At 36.3% G+C, this 20781-nt stretch overlaps 1 protein-coding gene across 8 annotated transcripts in view; it reads left to right on the top strand.

Moving 5' to 3' along the window:
* Positions 1-3221: 3221 nt before the first annotated feature.
* Positions 3222-20781, top strand: part of LOC115628705 (disks large 1 tumor suppressor protein) — an 81435-nt gene continuing 63875 nt past the window's right edge. For 3 of the 8 annotated variants that reach the window (XM_030524891.1, XM_030524890.1, XM_030524889.1), the window contains exons 1-2: positions 3225-3308; positions 10398-10529. In XM_030524891.1, coding sequence (XP_030380751.1) covers positions 3290-3308; positions 10398-10529 — 151 coding nt within the window. In that variant the 5' untranslated portion in view covers positions 3225-3289. Of the gene's footprint in view, positions 3309-10397; positions 10530-20781 lie in introns of all 8 variants that reach the window. The other 5 variants (XM_030524899.1, XM_030524896.1, XM_030524892.1 and 2 more) reach the window with 3 other exon arrangements.

Below are 20781 nucleotides of genomic sequence, written 5' to 3'. Positions count from 1 at the left end.
TGAAAAGCAACAATTTTCAAAATATACATACATGTATGTACGTGTCTGTGCACAGAAATTGTGATGAAATGCAACTGAATTGAAAAGTTGAAGCAAATATAAAAGTGTGCAGACAAATTGATTATACAATGCGAGTAATAAAATACGCGTGCGAATCGCAAATAAACGACACTAAACTAAACAATATATCTTCCACAAACACACACACGTATTTGCACATTCACACACATATATACTATACATGTGTGTGTGTGCGTGTTTTATGAAAAAGTAATTCAGATAGCGTCCGTTTATTGGACAGCAGCTGCATAATCTGGCGCACAGGGTACAAAAGTGTGGCCACACATGTCGTATGCGTAATGCCAGAAACTGTCATGTAACTTTGCACTTTTGACAGCCAAACAATGGCTGGCGAGCAACAAGAAATCTCCTCCTCGTGCAACGACATTGACCGGCACTGAAACAACCAACAACCAACAACAACAACAACAGCAATAAACAACAACAAACAACCAACACTAACAATATACTAGTGTCCCCAAAGCAAATCCTTGAACATGGCAAAAATGCAAATTTCAATTCAAATCGATGAACGTACGTTTACTTTTTACGAGCATTCGTCAACATAAACCGTAATTAAGACTGCTTTCCCACCTCTCCTACCTTCTACAGTAGTTGCCGATCATTTAAGACTATGTGGATTTGATTAAAATGTCTTAAATTTGCGTTCAGACTTTTCATTTCATTAGGAAATATAATCCTTTTATCGTAAAAATAAACCAACTTTATTAACTTAATAAGTTACAACATTTTTGAGACTTACTTCGACAGTATTACTGTTATAATGCCATTGAAGATTTGATTAATCTATGAAGATTAGATTAAAATGTCTTAAATTTGCGTTCAGACTATTCATTTCATTAGGAAGTATAATCATTTTATCATAAAAAAATAAACCAACTATTTAAATTGAAAAAGTTTCAACATTCTCGAGACTTAGTTCGACAGTATTACTGTTGTAATGCCATTTAAAACTATGAAGATTTGATGAAAATGTCTTAAATTTGTGCTCAGGCTATTAATTTCATTAAGAAATATAATCATTTTATCTTGAAAATAAACCAACTTTTCAAATTGAAAAAGCTTCAACATTCTCGAGACTTAGTTCGTCAGTATTACTGTTATAATGCCATTGAATAATTGATTAATCTATGAAGATTTGATGAAAATGTCTCAAATTTGTGCTCAGACTATTAATTTCATTAAGAAATATAATCATTTTATCTAGAAAAACTACTTTTAAAATGTCTTTTGAAAATTTGATTAAAATGTCCTTAATTTGTGTTCTGTTAAAATAATTTTATAAGGAAATATAATAATTTTATCTAGAAAAATTAACAAATTTTTCAAATAGAAAAAGCTTTAACTTTCTCAAGTCTTAATTCGGCAGCATTACTTTTACAATGCCATCTAAGATTATCGAATTATTATCATTGATTAAAATGAGTTAAATTTGTTTTAAGTCAGAGCCAGAAGTAAAATTATTTCATCCTCAAAGTACCATTCGTGTTATACGTAGACAAAAGTACATTTACGAATTATAGTAACACTTTCTTAATATCGATATAATTAATAAACAACATTTTTAGAAGAAGTGCAAAAGTTCCCAAGAATACTTAGAAATACTTAGCTGCCATATTTTAATCAAAGCCAGCTTTATAGAAGAGTGATAAATTTGTTTCAAGAAAACAGCAGCCAAGGAGAGTTTTCTTTGCAAGCAAAATTATTATTAAGTATTTCTAATTCGAAGAAACAATTGTTGGATCCTTGGGTTGAAAGTTGTTTAAAGGTAGGGTCATCAGAAAGAACAGCAATACACTTTCCTAAACGGTTCCATACACGAATAATAATACCAATGTGCTTTATATCGAGTCTGCCGTTTAATATTAGCTTAAAATTAAAATGAATGCTGTATAATTGCCATTTCTCCACTTTTCTTTGATTCGCTAAGTACTCGTAAGCTTTGATTGAGAAGAGTATGATTGGAATGATTTAACAGATCCACTTTAAATTTATAACAAACATTACAGTTTTTTCATTCCAAATTATATAGAACTTCTGATTTGCAAGAGAAGTTTACGGTAATTCGATACCCAGACGAAACAACCGATTAATTTATGTTGAAAAATATTAGATACAACATGTTTTCGATCACACATCTTTTCATCTTTTCATAGTCTTGGGCAATCCTATCAATTATCTAATACTTAAAGGAAAAGCTGGATACGTTTTATTTCACACAACAAGCGGCACAAATATTAGTACAGATATATAGTATAGTTAGATATTCGACAGAAATAAGCTACTTTACATTCTTTTATAATTTTGAGAATTAATCATGGTTTAACAAATTAGAACAAAGTTGTTTAGTCAACATAAAATCTTTTATTTGATCGCAATTGTGAATTGAATTTACATTTTTGTTGCAAATTCTTGACTTTGGACTCTCTTTGTTGGTGTTTGTTGGCAACTGCTTAAGGACACTAAGTGGTCTAAAAATTTCTTCTATTCTTCTATTTTTTAGATGTGTCGTACGGCAAACATATGAAAATTCTAGTGTAAATATAAATAAATATACATACTACATACAATCAAATCAATTGAAATTGTTCAGAAAATGTGCTCGCGAGCGCATTCAACCCGACACTGACACAGATCCAGGCAACTGCTTTAGGCCAATCATAGCGTTTAAGAGCTCATCAGGCAAAAAGTGTGCAACAAAAACAAAAACAAAAACAAAAGGAAAGCAAAACAACAAAATAATAATAAATAAATAATTAAAGAACAAACAAATGTAAAACCCGTAACGAAAACTGCCGAAAAACTGAAGCGCAAATGTACTCGTATAATCCATTTAAAATTTATATAAAAACAAAACACTTGTGCATTAAAACTAACAATAAGACAGTAACAACAACAACAACAACAACTAAAATACATAAATATAAATAGAAATAAACATATTTAAATAAGAATAAAAAGCAGAGAGAAACTCACGAAACACAGAAAGAAATATTTGAAAATTGTCGCGCGTCGCGTCCCACTGAATAAATTCAGGAAACTCGAGCGGATATTCAACATATGCGATTACACCGAGACATAATACTCAAGAAATATATACACACATATATGCATACATAATATAAAGATATAGCTATACAATATATATATATATATATAAAAAAGCAAAACGACGCTGATACGCCACCAAAAAAACAACAGCCACAAAATGCCAGTAAAAAAGCAAGGTAAGCCATTTCTGAATAATTCACATTTTCAATGAGAAATCGCCTTCCACTTCATTTGTTTACTTTCAAAATATGCCCCGAATAGGGGCAGATGTACAAATATAATGAAGCAAAACATATAGCTACGAGTAGTTAAGGAAACTTTAAGGAAATACTTATTTTAAAATAATCTTACAAGCAAACATTCCTTCGTGTTCAGTTTATAGAAGCGAATAATTAAGGCAAATTAAAGGGCTGTACGGGAATATATAACAAGAGAGAACGCTACAGTCGAGCAAGCCCGACAGTGTAATACCCTGTACCCAGGTAAACTTCCGTCACTGAGTTATATGCGCCCAAAGCAGCAGCAAGAAGAGGAAGAAGAAGAGCGAACTTGTTGCTGCAGTTTGTGGGGGTTGTACTGGCGAGAATTTGTTTCGCTAATAACTTTTCTTAGAATTGACCAAATTGAATTTTAAACAACAGTAGATAATTATTTATAAATTATGTGTGCAAAGTTTGGTTTAGGTAGCAATTGAAATGTGGACGCTATTGACGAAATTCTGTAGCGGGGGAAGGGGGGGAAAATTAAAAAAAATAAAATAAACTCGTCCTTACTCGGATCTAGGAGAATCTGGATGCCAACTTTGGTTATTCTAGCTTTTATAGTTTCTGAGATCCTCGCGTTCATCCAGACGGACAGACGGACGGACAGACGGACAGACGGACGGACAGACGGACAGACGGACGGACATGTCTAGATCGATTTTTCTCGTCATGCTGATTCAGAATATATATACTTTATGGGGTCGGAGATGCTTCCTTCTGTATGTTACATACTTTGCACAAACCTAATATACCCTTTTTACCCTACGGGTACAGGGTATAAAAAATGGCCTAAAAAGCAGCCAAACATTCCCAGCAAATAGTGAGGGGATAAATAAATAAATGATATTAGAAGCAACTGAATATTCTTTCGAGTTTTTTTTATAGTAGCGAACAGTTAAGGAAACTTAAAGGGGTTTATAGTACAGGAATATATTAAAAATGATCTAAGAAGCCATCTAAAATTCTCTCGTGTTTAGCTTAAAGTAGCGAATAGTAATATAAAGGAAACTTTAAGGGCTTTTTGGGAACATATCATACATGTTCTTAGAAATGAAGCTGCACAGCATTTCATTTCACTCAAAATATTCAACTTCCCACTCAATACATGCAGTCTTTTGGACGATCAAGAAGCATTTGGATCGAGTGTTTTGAGTATCCTGAAGAGTCTTGGCCTTAGCGTTTTCCTTTCATGGTAAAAAAAATGTTCAAATAAGTTTATAGTTTATAATTTTTGGTTACCCAATTGTTCGTAGAGCTGGAGATATTTAGTTCCATTAATTTCACTGAAGATTGCACAATTTTTTTTCGACTAAAACTTGGGTAATCTGTAATTTTCCTTCATCACAAATATTTTCGAATCGCGTGTAAATTAGAGCTTTATATTTTGAATGTAATTTTTGTTCTTCCAATTGTACTTAACTAACGACATTATAGAAAGGGCTTGAAGAGTTCAAAAGTCCTGTCTACATCATTTGAATTAAAAGTTTGAATACAAGTATATAGAAAAAACGTGTATATAAAGACTTATATTAAATTGTTATTGTCGAGATTATGCAACTGATAGTGACTATAATTTATGTTGAGTGCAGATCTACAGGAACAAAATAAATTTGTCTCTTGTCTCAAGCTTGTCGGTCAAAATTAATCGCTTAGTTCAGTCAGAAACCTAGAAACTACAAGTATGCGGCCATTCAAGATACAGATCCATTATAATAAAAAAAATAATTAAATGTGCGTTAAATACTTAGAGTATTCTCTTAAAACGGTATTAGGAAATCGGTTAAGTAAGGTCTGATTAATCGATGAGTTAATAACGGCGACTTTTCCATTAGATGGTGATTCAGTTGAAATCAGGAGGTAGTTCATTTTCTTTATTTTTGGAATTTCTATAATTATTCTAATTATTCTATAATTATTCCCTACTTGTTTTTTTTTTTTTTTTGATTATACTCTTATATTTATAACTTAAATTCAACTTATAGTTAAATACAAATACAACATAAACTAGGTGTTTAGTCTTAATTACAATTTAACATTTATAATTTATATAAATCTGTTGAGAAGGTGGTAGTTGGAAATCTCTATAGAAATAAAAAACAAAAATAAAAATGTATAACAGTTTTGGACACAACTTAGTACTAGGTAGTTGGCGATTGCCATGCCTGATATTGGAGTGGCAGCAAACTAATGCCATAGCCATATCATAGATCCAGCTAACACGTCAAATGTGCGCTATATTCGAAATCTTTAATGACCCATCCGCTGGTCAATAGCACCATTAGGGTCAAGGTTAGAAAATTACCTGCGCCAGTCAAATATTTTTGATGGCTATATAACTCGCATGGACATGTAGACGAGTATGTATGTACTTACTATATATATATAGATGTCTATGGCAGTCGTCGGCAATGTTAGAAATGCGCCAAAAACAAATGAAGGTGGCAGGGGCGTGGCTGGGGAGGGAGGGGGTTCGTACAAATAAAACAAAAAATATGCGCAACCAAAGACCAGACGCTGCCAAGCCATTGAAATGGGCAGTGAAGGCCAGAGCCAAATGCGACAAGCGTCGTCTAACATTGCCATGTGATGCGCGATATACACGGACATATATACATATGCATATATGTACACACTATATATAGCGATTTGTACCTAAATCGTGCGCGGATGCCCCAAAGTCGATTATACTAATAAATTATGTGTTTAATTTTTTGGCAAACGCCAGACAGACCACAATGTCGTCCACTGTCGTCCGTTGTTCACGTCATCGTCAATTTTCTTTACATTTCTCCTCTTCCTCCTCCTCTTCTGCTTCTTCTTCTTCTTCTTCTTTCTCCTCTTCTTCTTTTTGTTTTTAGCCAAGTTAGATGTAGGAATGTGTCGGCACCCCTTTGTGATCTCTTGTGTGCAGTGACCCCGGGAGCCCATGAGCTAAGCGGAATGGTGGGCTTGGATGGGCTCCCTGAACTAAGCTAGACCTCTCACTAGCTACTTTTATTTTTATTAGTTGTAATCTTTATCTTTGTGATATCTACTTGGAACACCTCTCCTGCTAAAAGCACGAGAAATTGTAATAAGTATCATAAAACCATAACACCATTTTTAGGCAGACTTACTTAATTCGTAATTTTAAGCTGAATGAGTAGTACGTTTCTTTGCCACATAAAATATTGATGATATATATGATTTGCAATAAACTTGATCTGCACACACCTAAGACCAGTGGACCCATAAAGTTTGGAGTCCCTAGCTGTTTTGGTTTAGAAGATCTTGAGGTTCATACGGACGGACAATTGGAAAGATGCACAAACTATCATTGCTATTACAGCTACTATATAAAATTTTGATGATATATATGATTTGCAATAAACTTGATCTGCACACACCTAAGACCAATTGACACATATAGTTTGCAGTCCCTAGCTGTTTGGGTTTACAAATTGTTGAGGTTCATACGAACGGACAGTCGGAAAGATGCACAAACTAGGTCTATTATATCGTCTGTATTATGCCGACCATACTACCTATTAATGATATACCAATCCGGTACAGAGTATAAAAAGGCAAGCATAAATGAATGAATGGTGGGAGTGGAGGGGGTGGGAGGAAAGCGAGGCGTAATTCTGCATTCTGTTTTTGAGACAATCTTTATTGATTTATCGGACAAGCCGACAAATGGGCCCAGGCATATGGGTATTATAAAGTCGAGCACTTGAGACAGTCCGTCGCGATTGCTGCGCCCGCCAAGTGCTGCGAATTTTATTTCAGTTTTTTCAGTTTTTGTTATTGTTGTTGTTGCTAAGATTTTGAACAATCCCCGCCGCAATAATGGATTCGGATACGGATTCAGAGCGGGAAAAGAGCAGCGATGCTAACGAGGAGCTGCTTAGCAGTGACGATAAGACATTTCATGACGATGAAGACGACGACGACGATGACGATGATGATTCGTCTGCCGCCATTCATGCGGACGTCGACGTCGACGTGGATGTGGATGCGCATGAGGATGAGGAGTATGAATTCGATGTGACAATGCGGCATCAGTTGCCAAGCAATGTGCCAACTATTGTCCAAAGCGAGCCAGCGGCAAATGAAGAAAATAATGAAAAAGAGAAGCTAGAGAATGGAAAAGGAGGAGCAGAGCTGCTAGTGGTGTTGACTCAAACGGAAGCCATAGAAATGCGCTTGGAAATCGATGAGGCAGCAGCAACAAGCACGACAATTGTAGGGGAAGGCAAGGAGGAAGAGAGAGCGGCGAAGGTAGTTATAGAGGAAGCCCCCGATGCAATTACACGGCCCGTCAGCTATACAAATGAAGAGGTTTTGCCCCTGGTGGAGCCGTTCATCAAGTGCCGTGCACCCGACGAAGATTCGCTGCGTGACAGCGTGCGTGAGTCCACCGAATGCTTCTATTCCGCTCAGGATCTGCTCGAATATGGCCATATGTTGTCGGCGGCCGAGCAGCGAACCCCGGACGTCGAGTCCGGCTACTTCGAGCGTTCCGAGAGCGATGTGTCCCGCGACGAATGCGAAGCCACCTCCTTATCCTCTGTAGGTGCGGGGGCCGTGCGTAATCCACGCAAAGGCAAATCCATTCTGCCACCCGTAGATCGGTACAACTCGGAGAGCTTGCGCCTGGAGCTGAGCCGCTTTCGTGCCATGATTGAGACGCTAGAGCGTGAGAACCTGAACCAACCCGATCTCGAACAGCACGAACAGCATCGACGTACCCTCGAATCGGTCCTGTCATTGGAACGACACTACGAATCGGAGCGCGCCCAGTCCCGAGCACTGGCAGCCAACGAGCTGAACGCACTGCCCATGGCCAGAGGGGCCAGAGGTGCCAGTGCCGTCGATAATGGCGCTGTAACTGCGGCTACAGTGAGCACTCGACGGGGCTACTGGTCCACACTCTTTGGCGAGGCGGCACAGATCGAGACGGCTGTGGAACCGACGCTGGACGAACGTTTTGCGGATATACAAAGTACGCCACTTGATGACCAGCAATTTTCAGCAGGTGCGCCACAATCGAGTGGCCTAGGTAAATGGAACTATGCTTGGGTGGGCGTGCAATCTTCCAAGCCTTCCGGTCCTAACAAAAGTAGTCGCGGTCTCTGCGGAGGAGGCTTCGCTCTAAGCCTGCCCTGCACTTTAAAGAAACAGCATTCCATGGTCTTGTGTGGGAGCTGCGAACAGGGAGTTAAGGCAAATCTTTCTTCAATGCCTGCCCTGCACTTTAAAGCGACTTTTGTAAGAGCTGCGGAAATGAGGCGAGGCTTCCTGCTTTACCCCTGCCCTACACTTTACCAGGGAAGACTGTCTTGTGGGATCTGCTTCCCCTTCTTTTTAAAAAGAGCGCCAGCATTTTTTAAGATTTCTGTGGGAGCTATGGAGATAAGGCAAGGCTTTTTCCTATGCTTGTCCTGCCCCTTAAAGAAACTGTTCCTGTGCTTTGGGGGACTTCTTTCTTGGGGGTTTTGGAAACTTAAGGATAACGATTTGGAATTCTAATCAACCAATTTATGAGAAAAGTATTTGGAGCTTATTTTAAGATCATAATTAGTTTGTTAGAACATTGCATTGGTTTTCTGTGAACTGCTTTGAGAGCTGTGGGAAAGAGGCAAAGGCTTCGCTCTAAGCCTGCCCTACACTTAAAAAAAAACTGTCTTCTTTTTTCCCCAAACTTAATATTTGCGGGATTGGGCTCTAAAGGATTTAGGAGTTTCTCTATTCTCAAATGCTATTGATCTTTGAAGAAAATACAGGCCAGAATTTGATTAATAACTTCTACTCGGAATTCAATCCAACCCCATCATATTTTACCAAATCTTTAAGACAAAAGCAGAAGGAGATGAAGAAGCAAGGATCCGATGTTTTGAGCTAAAATTAAAAGTTGGAAGCTGCTTTTAAATTAGCTTGAATATTATTATTACTTTTTTCTTTAGTTAGTTCTTTCAACTTAGATAAACGGAACCTAATATAATACAGGCATATAAATAACACCGAATACACTTACCAAATCCTTAAGATAAAAGAAGAATAAGAAGAAGCAAAGAACCTATGTTGTGAGATAAAACTAAAAGTTGGAAGCTGCTTTCAAAATAGCTTGGATATTATTATTAGTTCTTTCTTTAGTTAGTTCCTTGAACTTAAAAAGATGGAACTTAATATATAATTAACATTGAAAATATTTACCAAATCCTTAAGATAGAAGAAGAAGAAGAAGCAAAGAACCTATGTTGTGAGGTAAAACTAAAAGTTGGAAGCTGCTTTCAAAATAGCTTGGATATTACTATTAGTTCTTTCTTTAGTTAGTTCCTTGAACTTAAAAAGATGGAACTCAATATATAATTAACATTGAAAATATTTACCAAATCCTTGAGATAAAAGAAGAAGAAGAAGAAGAAGCAAAGAACCTATGTTGTGAGGTAAAACTAAAAGTTGGAAGCTGCTTTCAAAATAGCTTGGATATTATTATTAGTTCTTTCTTTAGTTAGTTCCTTGAACTTAAAAAGATGGAACTTAATATATAATTAACATTGAAAATATTTACCAAATCCTTGAGATAAAAGAAGAAGAAGAAGAAGCAAAGAACCTATGTTGTGAGGTAAAACTAAAAGTTGGAAGCTGCTTTCAAAATAGCTTGGATATTACTATTAGTTCTTTCTTTAGTTAGTTCCTTGAACTTAAAAAGATGGAACTTAATATATAATTAACATTGAAAATATTTACCAAATCCTTGAGATAAAAGAAGAAGAAGAAGAAGCAAAGAACCTATGTTGTGAGGTAAAACTAAAATTAAAGCAAGCATATACTTGTACATAATTAACATCGAATGCATGTGGACCTCGGTATTATAGTCATTATTGGGATTTAGTTCTCGTCCTTGATTGTTTTGCGTTGTGAAGTGAAGGACTATTTTGAAAGCTTTCAAAGCATTATACATATCTGTTGTTTGTTGTTTACCATTTTCAAGTGGCATCCATATGTTTTTAATTGCAGAAGCTCATCGTGCTCTGGAACTGCTCGAGGACTATCATGCGCGTCTGTCCGAGCCACAGGATCGAGCGCTGCGCATTGCAATCGAGCGCGTCATACGCATATTTAAATCCCGCTTATTTCAAGCGCTATTAGGTGAGTATCGAGAACACAAACACTTAATCAGATTATCCTGGCTCTTACTTAGTTGATTGTCATCATTAGGAAAATCTCGCTGGCATTTGTTCGTGTCCATGCGATGCGAGGCGATGCGATGCGTTGCGAGGCAGCCTTCTCCTATATTTATTTTTTACTTGTGCTTATCGATTTTGAATGACATTTCTTCATTTTAAGTGGAACGATGTGTGTGTGTGTGTGTGTGTGGGAGTGTGTTTCCGTGTTTGTTTGTTTGTTTGTTTGTTTGTTGGTGTGTTTGTTGGTGTGTTGTGGGTGTTTTTTGTCCGCTTTCTTTTTTACGAGCACTTGTAAAATTATTTACACTTGACTACCAACACATGCGCTGACAATGTTGCACGAGATTTGGGTCAAACGGCAAGTGGCGCACCGCAGCCAAAGCTATGCTCTGTTCTGTTCTGCCCTGCCCTGCCCTGCCCTACCCTGGCCTGTTCTGGCCCGGTCTGGTCTGTTATGTTCTGTTCTGCTCAGCTCGGTTCGGTTTAGTTTCGACTCGGCTCCTTCGCTCCCTCGCAGCTGGGTCCAACACGTTTTGCCCTAAACCTACCACCACTCTAGGCCCATTGTATTCTCGCCCGTCGTAGGGATGGGTCTAATGTGGGATTTGTGAAAAGGCATTTTCACGAAACTCAGAAATCTCTATGAAGTACCGTACTTTTTAATATAGATACAGTTTCTACCGAAGTAAAAATAATTATTACTTTAAATGTGCTTCATTGATTAGTATAGTCCTTAGAATTGTGCATAGTTATCAGAAATACTGAAAGAAAATGTCGAGGTTTCTAGAAAGAGCTCTTTTCTTTCTTCAGTTTCTCTTGCTTTTACTTTGGAAGAACATGTTACCCCAAGTGTTCCGTTTTCATAATCGAGAATGTGTGAAAAATGAAAAATATTGAACGTTAAAAAGAAAAACAGAATAAATGGTAACAAAATTTAAGAGAATATGTTGAATAGAATGAACACGTTACCCCAAGTGTTCCGTTTACATAATCGGGAATGTGTCAAAAATGTCTTCTAGATTGATATTTTATATTGTGGCCGAGGGGCTTGACTGAAACCGAGCGACCTCGTTATATTTCTGCGATACTTTTTCGAGCACTATTTGGTCAGAGAAGTGTTTGAGAAATTGTGGCAATCCTTGTTCGGCCTTACACATTTTCAGATTCTTCACTAGCTTCCCCTGTTTCAGTTTATTTAGTAGCTTCCTTTTTAGGACGCTCCACTTTAAGCTCCTCAGTAACTCCCTGTTCTACAAGTTCTTTGGGTTCTTCAGTAGTTTCCTCTTGATGAGGTTCCTCTTTGTGCTCTTCACTAACTTCCTCTTATTTAGGCTCTTTAGCAGTTTGCATCTTCAAAGGTGCTACTTTGGGATCCTCTGTAGGTTATTTAGTAGCTTACATATTTTCAGATTCTTCACTAGCTTTCCCTTCCTCAGATTCTTTAGTAGCTTGCCTCTTTGTGTTCTTCAGTAACTTGCTGTTCTATAGGCTCTTTGAGTTCTTCAGTGGCTTCCTCTTGAGGAGTTTCTTCTTTGTGTGCCTCAGTAATTTGCTGTTATACAGGTTCGTGAGTACGAGTAGCTTCCTCTTTGGGTTCTTTAGGAAGCTCCATTTTAGGCTCCTCAGTAACTCCAAGTTTTTTGGGTTCTTCAGTAGCTTCCTCCTCAGGAGTTTCTTCTTTGTGTTCTACAGTAACTTCATGCTCTTTAGGATCTTTAGTAGCTTCTTCTTCAGGAGCTTCCTCTTTATACTCTTCAGTAACTTCATGTTCTTTAGGATCTTCGGTAGCTTGCCTTTTTCAGGAGGTTGTTAAAAGGAGGTTCGATAAAAATGTGAAGAGAATAATTTAATCACAGCGGCCTCACGCGCCCATCTCTCACCTCTCTGCCCGCCTATCTGTTGGACTGCCTGTCTACACTGTCTGTCGTATAATTTGCAAAAGTTTTACACTGTCCGCCTTCTGTCCGCTGCGCGCTCCAGACGAGCCGAGCCGTTACATAATCGTGCGCCGGCTAACGCTCAACTCTGGTGATGTTGCCGTTGCTCTTGGCACGCCAGAAACATTAAACTGTCGCTACACACACACACACGTCCATTTGAGAGCATGTGCAACCAGCATATACTTATGTGGATATGTGTATGTACATACATATATTGCTTATAAACAATTAACATGACATTAACTGGCTTGTGAGTGTCGCTGTCGCCGTCGCTGTCGCCGTCGCTGTCTCTGCCAACTCGTAGTACTCGTATGTGTGTGCTCTGCTGCTGTCAGACTCCTTAGGCATATCATTTAGCTTTCTCACTCACTCTCCATCTCTCTTTCCTCCTTATCAGACAGGCCATTACCTTGATAAGCCTTTGCCAGTGCTCGCCAATTCTGCTGGCATTGCACCAAAAACGGCGTTAGCCTCTTATGTATGTATGTATATGTTTTGCCTTCAGTTATGTAGACAACGAAGCTTTTAGGCTTTCACACACACACACACACACACACACACACACAGCGACACAATAGGTGCTCGGCTTAAGCCAGGCAATCGAAGCTTTCGAAAGCTTATTTAGAGACATGCACGTGATGGCTGTTTAGATTTAATAAGTCGGCTGAAAATTTGCATTCACTTGTTAATAATTTCCATTTCCAGGCACCCATTTGGGGTACAGTTAGCCCCTGTATATTACAGTGAAAACTGTCTTGGCTGGACACTCAACTTTTGTACGCTTAAGGAATTACTTAAATACTTAGACAGAATGTTCTAGAAAAAGTGTCCGCTTAAGAGACGTGTTCGGATAGAAGAGGCGTCCATTAAGAGAGTTTTCACTGTACTATGTATATGTAAACAAACAAACATATTCTCCTTTACTTCTATTGAGTTATGTTTTGTATTGTCTTTTATTATGTTGCCCAACCTTTGTTAAATGGACACATTATATTTATCAATGTAATGTAATCAGCATGACAAGAGAAATTGATCTACAAGTAGACATGTCCGTCCGTCTGTCCGCCTGAATCTTGAAAACGACTGAGCCCATATTAACCAAACTTGGTATGTAGACGCTCCTAGTTTCTAGACAATACGAGTTTATTTTATTTCTTTATTTCGACTCAATGAAACCAACGTTTTCAATTATCTGGTAGCGTTTCCAAGGAGTGTTTTAACATGTTCTTCATAATGCTGAGCCCATATTAACCAAACTTGGTATGTAGACGCTCCTAGTTTCTAGACAATACGAGCTTATTTTATTTCTTTATTTCGACTCAATGAAACCAACGTTTTCATTTATCTGGTAGCGTTTCCAAGGAGTGTTTTAACATGTTCTTCATAATGCTAGTTTTTAAATCGCTTCGACGTCCTTATGGCGCTTTTCTTTCATGAACAAATTCAAGTTTTTGAGCAAATCAGGCGATATTAATTAGAATGCGAATTTTTGTAAATCATTCAAATCAGTGAGAAGTGCAAGAAGCGCCAAATTTGTGGAGAATAAAACTTTAAAACTTAAACATGAAATACAGCATTAATAGTTGGGGCAGTTGAAACGAATTCCCGATAAATAACTCCCTGCTCATCCGTAGACACAAATCAAAATTGTCTTCACATTTGACTTCTACAAAGGACAAATGGCACTTTGATGCTTCATTGCAGCATTATATTGAAAATAACTCCGTTTATTGCCAGAGACGTGATCCTTTAATGATAGCTTTCGAATGTTGAATTCAGAGCGATTTTTGTTGCTTTACTCATGAAATGTTGAGCTGGCATACTTTTAAAAATATCCTATTTACTTTGTATGTATATATATAAATATATATATGTATATCGTATTTCATGAAACGCACAAAAATTGTTTCGTTTGCGCGCAAATGATTTTAAAATGAAAAAAAAAGAACAGCCGACAATTTAATTTGCAGCTCAAACGAAATCAAATTTTAAAGCTCAACCAACCATATCCGCTTAAAATGATGTGCGAAGGCTATTTACAGCTATTTGCGATACAAACAAGTAGCTTGTGCATTATTTTTGCAGTCGAATTTAAAAAGAAATTTACAAATCCTGAAGAAGTTTGCCGTCGAATTGGTTTCGAGCGACGACATCTTTACTTCAGTTTTGTAATCAAAGCATTGCTTCAAATCATCTCTCTACATACTTTTCATACTTCAAATTATCTCTCTACATACTTTTCATACTTCAAATCTTCTCTCTACATACTTTTCATACTTCAAATCATCTCTCTACATACTTTTCATACTTCAAATCATCTCTCTACATACTTTTCATACTTCAAATCTTCTCTCTACATACTTTTCATACTTCAAATCATCTCTCTACATACTTTCATACTTCAAATCATCTCTCTACATACTTTTCATACTTCAAATCTTCTCTCTACATACTTTTCATACTTCAAATCATCTCTCTACATACTTTTCATACTTCAAATCATCTCTCTACATACTTTTCATACTTCAAATCTTCTCTCTACATACTTTTCATACTTCAAATCATCTCTCTACATACTTTTCATACTTCAAATCTTCTCTCTACATACTTTTCATACTTCAAATCATCTCTCTACATACTTTTCATACTTCAAATCATCTCTCTACATACTTTTCATACTTCAAATCATCTCTCTACATACTTTTCATACTTCAAATCATCTCTCTACATACTTTTCATACTTCAAATCATCTCTCTACATACTTTTCATACTTCAAATCATCTCTCTACATACTTTTCATACTTCAAATCATCTCTCTACATACTTTTCATACTTCAAATCATCTCTCTACATACTTTTCATACTTCAAATCTTCTCTCTACATACTTTTCATACTTCAAATCATCTCTCTACATACTATACATATATGCAAATAAATTGTATGTATGTACGTATTTAGATAAAACTGATATGTTGCCTATGCTGGTCTGGATTAAAATGTTGTTTGCTTGCGTTCATAAACTGTTTTGAGACCTTGAATACGAATGCTGTTTATATTGCCATCAACTGTCGCACCTGCTCGTGTCCACCCACATATACTATATCTGTACTTGTAGTATCTAGTATATGTACAAGTATATATATTTTTTTTCAATCAATATGACATTGTTGTCGAACTAACTCAATTTTATGCTCGGCTCGACAGCGCACTGTGCAGGCAACAACTGCGCTCAATGCCCGGTCATGAGACATCATCATCATCATCCTCATCATCGTCCTGGTCCTCGTCCTGTGCTCTGCTGTTCTGTGCTGAGCGCTCACTCATGCGCTCATTTTGCATATAGTATTAAAATCGCTGCATTGATCTGATCCAACTTTTATGGTAATTTGCCTGCCTGCCTGCCTGACCATGAGAGAGGTAGTAGTAGGACTGCCTGCCTCCTCAGTCTGTTATTGATTTTCATTAAGTCTTGGAAAGGCGCTGCGCACAGCACATGTGAGCACGGGAGGAGGGGGGTGAGCAACAGCATCCACACTGGGGTTCTGGGAACTGGCTGGCTCGTCTCACTCGTAGTCTATTCATGCCGCATACCGCATGCCTCATATCGCTGTGCGACATTGTTGCTATTACAGCTGAGTCAAGCGCAAATATGAGCCCAGGCGACAGCAATGGCAACAACAGCAACTAATACTACTTGTACAACAAACAATTCAATGTCTCCCCTTAAGTGCGCTCGTTTCATAAATAAACTAATAGACCAGCTACTCCTCTTTCTACATGCATATACCCTTGCTGAGCTAGTCAACACCTTGAAACACATCTTTATGCAAGACTATTCAGTTACTCGTTGCTATTTTTGTAGAAGATTTTGTCGACTCTTTATTTTGAGTTAATCATCATTAGTTGATCAGCTTTATGAAAGACATATTTCTAGGTTGCAATTGTTGTTTTCCTGGCATTACTTTTGTAAACGATTCCGTAGACTTTTCATTATGAAAGGCAGAGCTTGGCAAAAAGGCTTGGTTGTCTTCAAAGATTAAACACATCACATTTTTCACATTTCTGGCTAACAATATCATCATCTTTATGAAAGACAATAGTCTTTACTCGTTCCATATCCTTAAATTGTTATCCTTTTTTTCTAGAAGACTTCGTCGACTCTTTATTATGAGTTAATCATCATTAGTTGACCATCTTTATGACAGACTATTTTATTTGTGTATTGTAATTGTTGAATTCCTGGCATTACTTTTGTGAACGATTTCGTAGACTCTTCATTGTGAATGGCAGAGCTTGGCACAAAGGCGATGTTCAGTTAAGTTGTCTTTAATGATTCAACACATGACATTTTTCACATTTCTGGCTAACCATATCATCATCTTTATGAAAGACAATAGTCTTTACTCGTTCCATATACCTAAATTGTTATCTTATTTTTGTAGAAGATTTCGTCGACTCTTTATTATGAGTTAATCATCATTAGTTGATCATCTTTATGCCAGACTTTTTTATTTTTATATTGTAATTGTTTTTTTTCTGGCATTATTTTTGTAAACGATTCCGTACACTTTTCATTATGAATGGCAGAGCTTGGCACAAAGGCGTGGTTCAGTTTGGTTGTCTTCAAAGATTTTACTCTATTGCATCTATAAATTTGAGTTAGAATTAAATATTATACACATTTCTGGTTAACCATATCATCATCTTTTTTTCAAGCCAGTCTCTTGACTTCAATGAGTGAAGCGCCCTTCGTTTGGAGATTACACCTAATTCGAGACATCAGTCCCACTCTAGGTCTCAGTCTCAGTTGGTAGTCGTGAGATAAATGAATACTTTTGGTCTAATGCTATTAATATATCCTAAGGGATTCCTTGACCTAGCGCTAAAATTTGTTTCTTTTAAAGAAGGATAAACGAATATTTGAAATTCGAAAAATACCGAATAATTAATTTCTAGAATAAATTGTACTTTTTTTTTAATACTTTGAACCACAAGAACCTACAACAATTGGTGCTTTTTAATTTCTAATGCAAAAGGCGTAAATAATTGTGTCAGTTCGAGAATAATCGTTTTGGGTATAATTTCAGAAATTGAAATAAATTGTTTAGATACAAAAAATATGTACTTTTATATACATATATACTTAATAACAAGTCATTTATATAATACTTGTAGTGTTTTCTAAATGGGAAGTTATTAGAAGAACACGTTTTAAGATATTTGCTTGCTAACTAAACTGATAACTAGTGCCTATGACCAGACAGGCAAATAATTTGCGCACAGATTCGTCCATCAAATAGAGAATGAAAATGAAATCTAATAAGAGGTTTATTATTTCAATTTAAAGGTATAGTAACTACTGTTGACTGATTACTATTTTCTATTGATTTTTAGTATGGCTTTCTAGTTCCCGTAAACTCATAAAGTATTAATATTTCCAACTAAATAGTTGCCACTTGCACTTACACTAGTTATGACTTACCATTAATTCTTATTACTTACTAGTTGCTTCATACTCTTTCGAACCTCGTGAGGCATTCAAAATTAATTTAGCTACTCATTATTTAGTATTTACTTAATAGTTATTACTAACTAATCACTATGAGAGTTGACTTAAGTTGCCCAAAACTCAAGTAGAGCTAAAAGTCGTCAATACAGAGTATAATAAATTCAATTATTGTTCCACTTGTGTGGATTTTTATCGACAGTTGTGATTAAAATCCGCATTTAATAAAATTGTTACAATAATAATGCCATAATTTATGGAACAAATTTAAATTGAAATGGTTTCAGAACTATTGACTTTAATATTTTAAGAGAGCTTTTGTGCTTGTCTCAAATGAAGCAGAATCGGAATTAGAACAGTCTATGGTTAAGATGTTTGAAGAACTTGTCTAAAACATTTAAAAACTTACGCAACTTTTGCAGTTGGTAAGGGAATTGTTATAACTGTGTCACTATTAAGGGGGTTTCTTAATAGAATTTCTTTCTTATTCTAACTGTGTCACTATTAAGGGGGTTTCTTAATAGAATTTCTTTCTTATTCTTTCTCTCGCTTCACTTTTAATCCAAGTATAGTTTTCTTCTGACTTCAAATGAAAGAACAAATTTATATTTTCTCACCCTCAACCTTTAACCCCAAGCCGTAGTTTATCATTCGGAATATATTGTAGTTTTTGTCGACTGCTTTTTTGAAGGGCATCTGAAGTGCGACACTGCCAGAGATAAAAGGGATTGCAAGTTGAATTTTTATGCTTACATGCAGCACGACTGGGACATTTTTTTACTTCTCCGTCGTGGCGCTGCGCGTCCTCGACATTGTTTCGCTCTTTGCGCTATCGGTGCAAGTATCTATTGGCAGCTGTCATGCCACGAATGGGGCACGATGTTGAGGTATTGGGGCATTGGGGCAATCCCCCACCCAGCAGCTTGCTGTGTGTCCCCCACTGTGTGTGTGCAGGAAATTAAATGGGCGCCATAGATTTTCCATTTAGGCCACTTGAATGCATTTGAAGCGAAACATATTGGCAGTCAGTGATGCGTATGGCAGCCACCGTGCCTCCACCCCTCCCCCCTTAACCAGTGAGCTGTCAGTTGGCGCCAGATTGCATTGAAACTTTTATGCATATGATGCATTCTGACAGTTTCATTTCCGCTTCCCCCCTCTCTCTGCTCCCATTACTCCCCACTCCTCAGTCTCCACTCCCCCGGCTCCCCTCAACTCTCACTCTCAATCGCTGCGCTACATCAAAATAAAACGAAACATGTGTTTAACAGTTGTTTTTTACTTTTGAATTTAAATAAATTTAACGATAGATAATACTAATATACTCTAGAAAATTCTGGTTCCTGGAATTTCTGTTCAACTTTGTGTTCAGCCTTAGGATTTTTGCAAAGACTGGGTATCTTTTTCATCATTTCATTATACAGAATATTATAGTTATTAAACAGTTGTTTTAAATTTTTTATTGAAACAAATTTGCGTTAGATAATACTCATATACTCTAGATAATCGTGAGTTGTTCTCTTTTCTTTGATTCCTAGAATTTCTGTTGAGCTGCATGATTAGCTTTAAGATTTCTTCAAACACTGAGTATCTGTATAAATCGTTTCAAAGAAAACTAAGTATGTATTTAACAATTCTTTTTTTTACTTTTGAACTGCGAATTTCTGTTTCTCAGCTTTAAAGACTGAGTTTCTCTATAAATCGTTTCAATGAAAACGAAACTGTCTAATAAATAAACAGTTGTTTTATTTTTTAATTGGAAATCAATTTGCTGCTAGATAATACTAAGTTTTATATTTTCTTCGATTCCTAGAATTTATGTTGAACTGCGTGTTTAAGATTTCTTCAAATACTGAGTATCCCTATAAACCATTTCATCTTCACAAGCGTTTCAAAATTCTGAGAAAAAATCTACAAGTTTAATTTTGTCAACCCACCCAGAAGCTGTCCAGATCAAGAACTGTTAGCCTGTTATATTGGATTTAAATTAAAATCATTTAGATTTCAAACCTGAAATCGGACGCGTTCGATAGTAAGTAGTGTCTTAAATCTATAACCCTCATAGAACTCTGCCATCGATTATTTCGAAATTACTGCTTTGGAGAGAATAGGTTCCTTTTTAAATTTCAAACTCTTAAAAGTGAAAGCAATGCTTTACTTATTGGAATGATAAGTACTATACGTGATAAGATATTCATCTCAAAGAATATAATATATAATAAAATAAGATACTACGAATCGCCGTAAGAATTGATTAGCTTCGATAGAAATGTATATAATCTAATATTATCTAAGCGATATTGTTTATTTTCATTATCTCTTCAGTTTATATTGGGAGATTACTTTATTCTTGGGTTTTATTTCTTAGTGAGCAAAAAACCTATTCTACATTTAGTTTAAAAATAAACTTGTTTTAGAAAATTAAAATATAACTCCATAGTACTTACTTTTATTTAAGTTTTCTGCTTTTTCTGTTCAGAAAAATTATATGTCAGGAAGAAGGTAGCATTATCGACCCTATGAGGCATATATATTCGATTTAGACATGTCTGCTTAAACACCTAGATCTCAGAGACTATACAAGCTGGAGAAACTTCTTTTAGAAAATTAAAACAGAACTCAATGGTATTTTTTTTAGATATTTAAAAAAAATATATAACAGAAGGAAGGAGGCATTATCGACCCTATGACTCATATATATTCGATTTAGACATGAACACCTAGATCTCAGAGCTGGAGACACAAAAGCCTTAAGACTTCCCTTAA

The sequence above is a fragment of the Scaptodrosophila lebanonensis genome, unplaced genomic scaffold (assembly GCF_003285725.1).
Source record: "Scaptodrosophila lebanonensis strain 11010-0011.00,11010-0021.00 unplaced genomic scaffold, SlebRS2 tig00000123-arrow-arrow-pilon, whole genome shotgun sequence".
NCBI lineage: Eukaryota > Metazoa > Arthropoda > Insecta > Diptera > Drosophilidae > Scaptodrosophila > Scaptodrosophila lebanonensis.
The sequence above is the reverse complement of the archived record's forward strand: the minus strand, read 5'-3'. Positions and strand labels throughout refer to the sequence as shown.